The sequence below is a fragment of the Protomyctophum parallelum genome (genome assembly GCF_964188405.1).
Source record: "Protomyctophum parallelum genome assembly, chromosome: 17".
In the NCBI taxonomy this organism is placed as follows: domain Eukaryota; kingdom Metazoa; phylum Chordata; class Actinopteri; order Myctophiformes; family Myctophidae; genus Protomyctophum; species Protomyctophum parallelum.
In genome coordinates, this window is record NC_139719.1 from 27,253,743 (window position 1) to 27,262,056 (window position 8,314).

Consider the following 8,314-nt stretch of genomic DNA (forward strand, 5'->3'; position numbering starts at 1 on the left):
CGTACATACTGTACTGTACTGAACATAGACAGACGGCTTTGTTTCACAGTAGTCTGATATGTGACCTCAAAACTCAATGGCCGTTTGCACTGGCCTATACCGGCCCAACTAGCCATTTAGAAGAGAACAGAAAACTAGCTCAGCTTAACCATCCGCACAGGAAAGCAAGAACCACGTTTCATATAAATCTCTATGTAGTTCATGTATAGATTGACAAATAAAATAACTGTTTTGGTCAAGATTTTTGTAGAATAAATTATACAAATTTGACAGAGCTTTTCAAAAACAAAACAATAACAAAAGGAAAATATCTCACATCAAAGTTTCAACGTTTATCAAGATTGATTGAAAAATGAAAATACATGAAATCACTTTCTGTCCATTTTCATATATGTGACCACTCCCAGCAGAATATGCCTCATCTCGCCAGAATGAACATGCCTTAAATCAATATATAAACTCGTTTATTTTATTTTATGTGATTTTCTTTTTTTTTTCATATTAATACAGTTTGAATGTTGAAGAAGGTTTTCATTCAAACAGATTGTTCATTTGGGCAAATGAAATGTATACATTTATACTGGACTTCTGTCCAGCTCTAAGGTGATAAAATGTTGTGAATATTGAAAAGGGCTTTTCTCAGCTTTGGGTGAAAGGCCCCAGTCATTTTAAAATGGTTATATCTCCTTCAATTATTGTCCAATTTCATCGAATGATACAGCATATGAAAGCTTACATTCTGTACTTTAATAATCTGTAAAAATCTGAAAAATGGAAAAGTAGAGTTGAGGGCCTTTTTGCTGGAGTTGGTCACATATTTTGAAATATGGGACAATACTTTTCTATGTGTGATACAAGCTCTCGCTTTGTTGTAACGGTGGACGTTTAACAAAATTGAGCCAGCTCTGCTTTCGGGCCCACGAAAAAGGCCTCATCTCTCCTCCTTTATCCGACTGACCCCATCCAGGCTCTCCTACAGCAAGAACGGTGTGATCCGCATGGACGGCTTCTCCTCCCCGGAGCAGTTTGACGACGAGGCCCTGTCCCTGTGGGCTCCCGGGGCTCTGGAGGAGAGCCAGCTGGACCGCGCCACGGCCAACTACATCCTCAGCTTCATAGGAGACAAGTTCTGTCAGATGGTGCTCACCGAGAACACAGCGGCAACCTGGGTCAAGAAGGACGGTAAATACAAACACAACGCAAATCTGGATTATGGAAACATCATACAGTGTGTATATATACTGTATATATCGCTGTTGTATTTAGTAAAGTCAATTAATGCCCTACTTGATCATACTACAGCGTTACACAAAAGTATCAAATGTAGCAGATCTGAGCTTGTAGATCTGCTACTTTTGCTATTTTTGAAACACAATGTTTCCACTCGACAAAGACGATATTATATACATAATGTTTGTTCTATAGTAGACAGATGAGATAGATGGATTGATATATATATATATAGTACACTCAGAGATATATGCATTCATAGATAACATTAAATAGCTCACCAATTCACCCTGGCGACCCTATTTTGGGCGTGTCATTATGGGCATGTCCATTTTCTTTTCTTTGTTTCTTCCTTTTTCCCCAGGTTATTTTCTCCCAAATGTGACAAAATAACACAAATAACAGATCCGTGAGCTCGTGGATCAGCTAGTCATGCTATTCAGTGTACGACGATTGTGTTTGACGCGGTTGTGTTTGTGTGTGTTCTGTGCAGCCAAGATAGCGTGGAAGCGTGCCGTGCGCGGCGTGAGGGAGATGTGTGACGCATGCGAGGCCACGCTGTTCAACATTCACTGGGTGTGTCAGAAATGTGGCTTCGTCGTCTGCCTGGACTGCTACAAGGCCAAGGAGAGGAAGAGCTCCAAAGGTACAGCAGTCTTTCCCTGTACTGTCTGTGTCTGTGGAGGAGACAGGTGCTGTGCGTGTGTGCGTGTGTGTGTGTGTGTGTGCGTGTGTGTGTGTGTGTGTGTGTGTGTGTGTGTGTGTGTGTGTGTGTGTGTGTGTGTGTGTGTGTGTGTGTGTGTGTGTATACGTGCCTGTGTGTCTGTGTGTACAGTTCTACCGGTGTGTGTCTCTAGCAGTGACCTTTACCATTGTCTGTGTCTGTGTATTTGCAGACAAAGAGCTGTACGGTTGGCTGAAGTGTGTTAAAGGCCAGCCTCACGACCACAAGCATCTGATGCCCACACAGATCATACCTGGCACTGGTAGGCATTTTTTCACCTTTCCTCTCTAGTCTCTACTCTCTCTCTCTCTCTCTCTCTCTCTCTCTTTCAGTAATACAGTAACTGTAAGCCAAAACCTGAAGCCAACAATGCTTCATAAGATGATCGGTTAATGGAAAGAAAAAGTACATACTTTGCACCCCGGCTGCCTGGTATGACATTGGCTGCGGTTACATGAGGGCTTTTTCATTCAGACTGAAAACTTCAGAATGAATTAATTTAATTAATTCAGAAGTAGTTAAATCCCATTATTTCAGGTTTTCAGGTTTGGGGCTGGGAAGGCTTCTGATTGGATAGGGGCGGGTGGATATGTTTACGTCCAGTGGTGGAAAGTACATTTACTTTAGTACTAAAGTACAATTTTTAGGTATTTCTACTTTACTTTCAAATTGTTTTTCCTTTTCTATACTACATTTCAGTAAAACAAAATAATAATAATAGAAAAACACTTTTAGGCCGTATTTCTTTATATTTGATGTATCCTGTAGCCTATGAGAGGTTTCTAATATAATTTCAAGAGCATAATATAGCCATACCAATTACATGGAAACAAGCATGCACAGAAAGACCAGAATGAACTTCAATCCGAATGAGTGTTTACATGAGTCCACAATTGTTTCAATAGGATTTAAAAATGGAATAAACCGGTCAGTTACATCAGATCTAAGTTTAAATCAGATTGACCATTTTCATTCCGATTTAAGTTTTTGTAGGTGTTTACATGAGAACTTTTAATAGGATTTAACTTTATTCTGAATGAAAAGGGGATTTAACTGTCCGTGTAAACGTAGCCACTGAGAGGTTCTTTTTGTGTTGCTCTTCCAGTGCTGGCAGACTTGGTGAGTTCCATGCACTCTCTGAGAGAGAAGTACAACATCAAAGCCCACTGCCCCTGCACCAGTAAACACAACGTCCTCAACAAGCTGCCAGCCACCAACGGAGTGTCACAGGTACTGAAGCATCCTCCACCACATGAACCACAGCCTCCCCGTTCTGGACATTTCATACATATTGGGGAACCTTTGGCAAACATTGCAAATCTACAAGCGAACAACTTTTTTTTCCCGGTGAAGATATTTCTTGCAGAGTGATGTGACAACATTGGATGGATTCCATGTTTGTTTATTGTATTGGGTTGTATGTACTGTATGGTTCTACTGTGTGATAGATCTATTTCCTACAGGCCCTAGGTCTGCTATTTTTGAAAAATCGTGAAAATATTTATTTCAGAAAACTGGAGGATTTAGAAGATTTTTTTTTTTTAATTTTGAGGTCAGGCCTAAATGGGTTAAAACACCAAAAGCCCAGAATGTGCTAACCAACTCTCTCTCTGTGTCTTTCTGTCCGTCAGGTCCTGCAGAACGTTCTGAACCACAGCAACAAGCTGTCCCTGGTCAAGGCTGAGCCGGGCTCCCAGCAGCAGAACCACAGCAACAAGCTGTCCCTGGTCAAGGCTGAGCCGGGCTCCCAGCAGCAGAACTCAGAGCGCGGAGGCTCCAAGACCACGGCGGAGACCAACGGAGGAGGCGTAGGGCTGGGTGGCGGGGGAGGCAGCAGCCCTGGCAGTGATGCGGGCAGCGCCCCCGTCACTCCGCCCGAGTCACAGTCGCCGCTGCACTTTCTGGCTGACCTGGCTGAGCAGAAGTCACGGGAGGAGAAGAAAGGTGAGGGGAGGAAAAAGCTACACGCATGGAATAATTCAGTGGAACATTTGGTAGCGTTTCCCATTTGACTGAAACTGGGCGAAAGAAATCCCTGCAGCAATTAACAGTCTGTAGCCACAGATATGAGACCACGCTTGTCAACCATACTGTCTGTCTATATGTTATTGTTTTTTGTTTTATGTTACATTATATAAGGCACTGCTATTTTGGGTTATGTATGCTGCTCTTAAGAAGCCACTCCAGAATAATGGGCCCAGAAAGTGTCATCATATTGCTGTATTGAAAATCCAACTGAACAGGTCTGCACCGCATCGCACTGAACTGAACAGGTCTGCACCGCATCGCACTGAACTGTGAATTTCGCAAACAAACAAAAACCACAATTTATTATCTGCTGCCAAAAGTTTCATGTTCTTTGGCAGGTGGTTGCTGTTAATCTCTCTCCTTGAGGGAGGATTGTGTGGGTATGAGACGCAGAGGGAGCGAGAGAGACTGTTTTTCTCCTTGTGTGTCTGTTCGAAATCTCCAAGATCCCTGAGGGACTTTAATGTCACATCCAAGATGAACGCGGCATTAAACAAAGTCACAAACCGTCTGTCTGTAACAACCATGCCTGGAGCAATTACTTTGAGTTAACAGCCTCTCCTCTCCTCTCCTCTCCTCTCCTCTCCTCTCCTCTCCTCTCCTCTCCTCTCCTCTCCTCTCCTCTCCTCTCCTCTCCTCTCCTCTCCTCTCCTCTCCTCTCCTCTCCTCTCCTCTCCTCTCCTCTCCTCTCCTCTCCTCTCCTCTCCTCTCCTCCAACAGAGAACAAGGAGTCTGTGGTGCTGTGTAAAGCGGTGAAGGAGGAGAAGGCGGTGGTCAGCCTGGAGGTCCTCCAGCAGTGCAAGACGTCTTCGATGGTGTCCAACAGTACAGAGCAGGGCTCCACGCTGCGGGACCTGCTCACCACCACGGCTGGGAAGCTGAGGCTGGGGTCTACGGACGCCGGGATAGCCTTCGCCCCGGTGTACTCCACTGCACAGGTACATGCATGCACTTTCGGGCATGTTCATTGTCTTTCGAGCTCTCGCAGTTATTGTACCGTTGTGTAACTTCATTCCTCAAGTTTCAAGGTTGTGCTTTATTGTTATGTCTTGTATGTAGCAGCATAGGTCATAATAATAGTAATGAAAGAGAGAGAGAGAGAGAGAGAGAGAGAGAAAGAGAGAAAAACAAGATCAAAAGAAAGTCAGTAGTCTAATAATAATAAGATAATGACATAGATAGATCAGTGTATGTACAATGTATACAGTATGTGCCTATTATATACACTTCATTTATATTATTTATCAGTAGCTGACACAGTACCTTATGCAATAGTTTAGGTAGGAACAGTCAAGCGTTTTAAGGTGCAAATAAATGAATAAATACAAATGAATAAAGTACCCTTATTTCCACTCTGGTTCTCTCTCTCATCTCCATTTCCTCAGATTGGTAAAGGTGGGCGGAGCATGCCCAACATCCTGGACGACATCATTGCCTCGGTGGTGGAGAACAAGATCCCCGCCAGTCGCCAGAACGCCTCCGCTAAGCTGTCCATCAAACACGAGCCCCTCCCCCCCATCACCACCAACAACATCAACAACAACAACAGCGGCAGTACCAACAACAACAACAACCCCGCCCCCGCCGCCGCCGTCCTCGCCGAAGACACCAAGCCGGACCGGAAGAAAGCCACGCCGGTCACCTCCGCACCGACGGCGCCCGACGATTCCACCAACCAGTATCCGGACATCCCCCACTGTTGGCTGTACGAGAAGAGGCTGCTGTGGCTGAAAGACCACCGCAACCGCAACAACTGGAAGCTGTTCCGAGAGTGTTGGAGACAAGGACAGGTACGTTCAGCATGGGATCAATACATCACACACAGGGTTATTATAGCTGACAGAAGCTACCACCAAATACAATTGAGTTCACTGAAATCCAAATAAAAACCTTTTACACGATAACTGTATTGTGACTAAAATCACATTGTTTTAAACTAAAACTAACATCAAATCGAATCAAAACTGCTTTAAAAACGAATTGAAAATAAAACCAGTTTATTTATTTCTCTCCCCCCCCCTTCCCCCTGTATGCAGCCTGTGTTGGTGTCAGGGGTGCACAAGCGCTTGAACCCCGGCCTGTGGAAAGCAGAGTCTTTCAACCAGGAGTTTGCAGACCATCAAGGAGACCTCCTCAACTGCAAGGAGCAGCTGGTCTCCAACTCGGGAATCAAGGAGTTCTGGGACGGCTTCGAGGACATCACCAGTGAGTCCATCCATACACTGCTGCTCAATGTCCAGTCAATACTCATTCTACACCAAAATATATTATATTATTGACTGGTTTTGATACTGATGATGTTATTGATGGTGAATGTAGTTTAAATAGAGATTGTTCCTTTTTCATTTTCAGAGCGGCCCAAGTCTAAGGATGGAGAGCCTATGGTTTACAGGCTGAAAGACTGGCCTTCAGGAGAGGAGTTCATGGCCCTCATGCCCTCTAGGTGTGAACACGCACACACGCGCGCACACACACACACACACACACACACACACACACACACACACACACACACACACACACACACACACACACACACACACTAATAATCGCCAGTCAGCACTGTACTGCTGGATCTTATCTGTTCTGAAGCCCTTTTCATTGTAATGGTGGTCTATTCAGCGTTTTGTCCTGAGCTCTCTGATGTCCTTCCTTCCACAGATACGATGACCTGATGAGGAACCTGCCTCTCCCAGAGTACTCAGACCCGGAGGGGAACCTCAACCTGGCCTCCCACCTGCCCTCTTTCTTTGTCCGGCCGGACCTCGGACCAAGACTCTGCTGTGCCTACGGTAAGGCTTCAGAAAAGACTCTGCTGTGCCTACGGTAAGGCTTCAGAAAAGACTCTGCTGTGCTTACGGTAAGGCTTCAGAAAATACTCTGCTGTGCCTACGGTAAGGCTTCAGAAAAGACTCTGCTGTGCTTACGGTAAGGCTTCAGAAAAGACTCTGCTGTGCTTACGGTAAGGCTTCAGAAAAGACTCTGCTGTGCTTACGGTAAGGCTTCAGAAAAGACTCTGCTGTGCTTACGGTAAGGCTTCAGAAAAGACTCTGCTGTGCTTACGGTAAGGCTTCAGAAAAGACTCTGCTGTGCTTACGGTAAGGCTTCAGAAAAGACTCTGCTGTGCCTACGGTAAGGCTTCAGAAAAGACTCTGCTGTGCCTACGGTAAGGCTTCAGAAAAGACTCTGCTGTGCCTACGGTAAGGCTTCAGAAAAGCCCTGCCACAGTGAGTTGTTGGACGGAGCGTTTTAATAATAGGGCTGCAACTATCCATTTGTTTTCTTTGCCATTATTCTATTGATAACTTTCTTCGAATAAATCAATTACTCTGGCTTACCACTTATTTTATACTACATTATACAACAGTGTCACACAAAAATTGGGTCTCATTGTGACATGTCGTGAGCTTGTCGGTTTGCTATTTTGGCTTCGTTTTGAGCCAAAAATAGGGAAATGTCAACAACGTTTACCCCCCCCCAAAAATGAATTATTTTGTTTCTTTAATGGATTTTGGATTATGTTTGGCTTAATGTATTGACTTGATCACGTCCACTGCTGCAGGCGTAGCAGCATCTCAGGACCAGGACTTCGGGACGGCCAACCTCCATGTGGAGGTGTCGGACATCGTCTCGGTCCTGGTGTACGTCGGCGTGGCCAAAGGCAACGGTGTTCTCTCCAAGACTGGTAAGACTTCACCGGAGTTATGCTCAAATCCTATTCAAATCCAGCTAGAAGGATGGTGGGGTGAGGTGTCAAAATCTGGCTGTGTGTGTGTGTGTGTGTGTGTGTGTGTGTGTGTGTGTGTGTGTGTGTGTGTGTGTGTGTGTGTGTGTGTGTGTGTGTGTGTGTGTGTGTGTGTGTGCGTGTGCGTGTGCGTGTGCGTGCGCGTTTTTGATACGCTTTCAGGGAGGCAGACGGTGTAGCGGGTAAGTGGGAAGAGGCAGATGGGAGGAAATAATGGATGGATAGATAGATGGATGGATGGATGGATGAAGGGGGAGGAAGATTGAGAGGAGGATGTGTGACATCATCTCTTGGCATCTTGAGGTACGGCTGAGTGGCAAAATGCAATTGGATCTCAGCCCAGGCTAGTAAGAACAGACAGCGATGGAAGCAGTGTGGGAGAGAGAGAATCCTTTGTCTAATACTTTCCTCTGGTTTACAAGGAACAGAAGGATTTAAAGGTGCTTTAGCTGATATATACGTATATATGCACAAGATGTAACAGTAAAGTAACAATAAAGTACAACCTTGAACCTTGAATAGTATATAAGTATATGTATGCACAGTATATGTCACAGTACGATTGGAAAACCAGTCAGATTTTGGTT

General features: G+C 44.8%; 1 protein-coding gene across 2 annotated transcripts in view; it reads left to right on the forward strand.

The window, feature by feature from the left end:
- The window catches only part of jmjd1cb (jumonji domain containing 1Cb), a 107,777-nt gene that overhangs the window by 90,317 nt on the left and 9,146 nt on the right, over positions 1-8,314 (forward strand). For both annotated transcript variants that reach the window (XM_083787026.1, XM_083787027.1), the window contains 11 exons: positions 968-1,182; positions 1,724-1,876; positions 2,127-2,216; positions 3,060-3,184; positions 3,586-3,898; positions 4,703-4,920; positions 5,368-5,772; positions 6,019-6,187; positions 6,335-6,425; positions 6,644-6,774; positions 7,545-7,667. In XM_083787026.1, the coding sequence (XP_083643152.1) occupies positions 968-1,182; positions 1,724-1,876; positions 2,127-2,216; positions 3,060-3,184; positions 3,586-3,898; positions 4,703-4,920; positions 5,368-5,772; positions 6,019-6,187; positions 6,335-6,425; positions 6,644-6,774; positions 7,545-7,667 (2,033 nt within the window). The remainder of the gene's footprint in view (positions 1-967; positions 1,183-1,723; positions 1,877-2,126; positions 2,217-3,059; positions 3,185-3,585; positions 3,899-4,702; positions 4,921-5,367; positions 5,773-6,018; positions 6,188-6,334; positions 6,426-6,643; positions 6,775-7,544; positions 7,668-8,314) is intronic.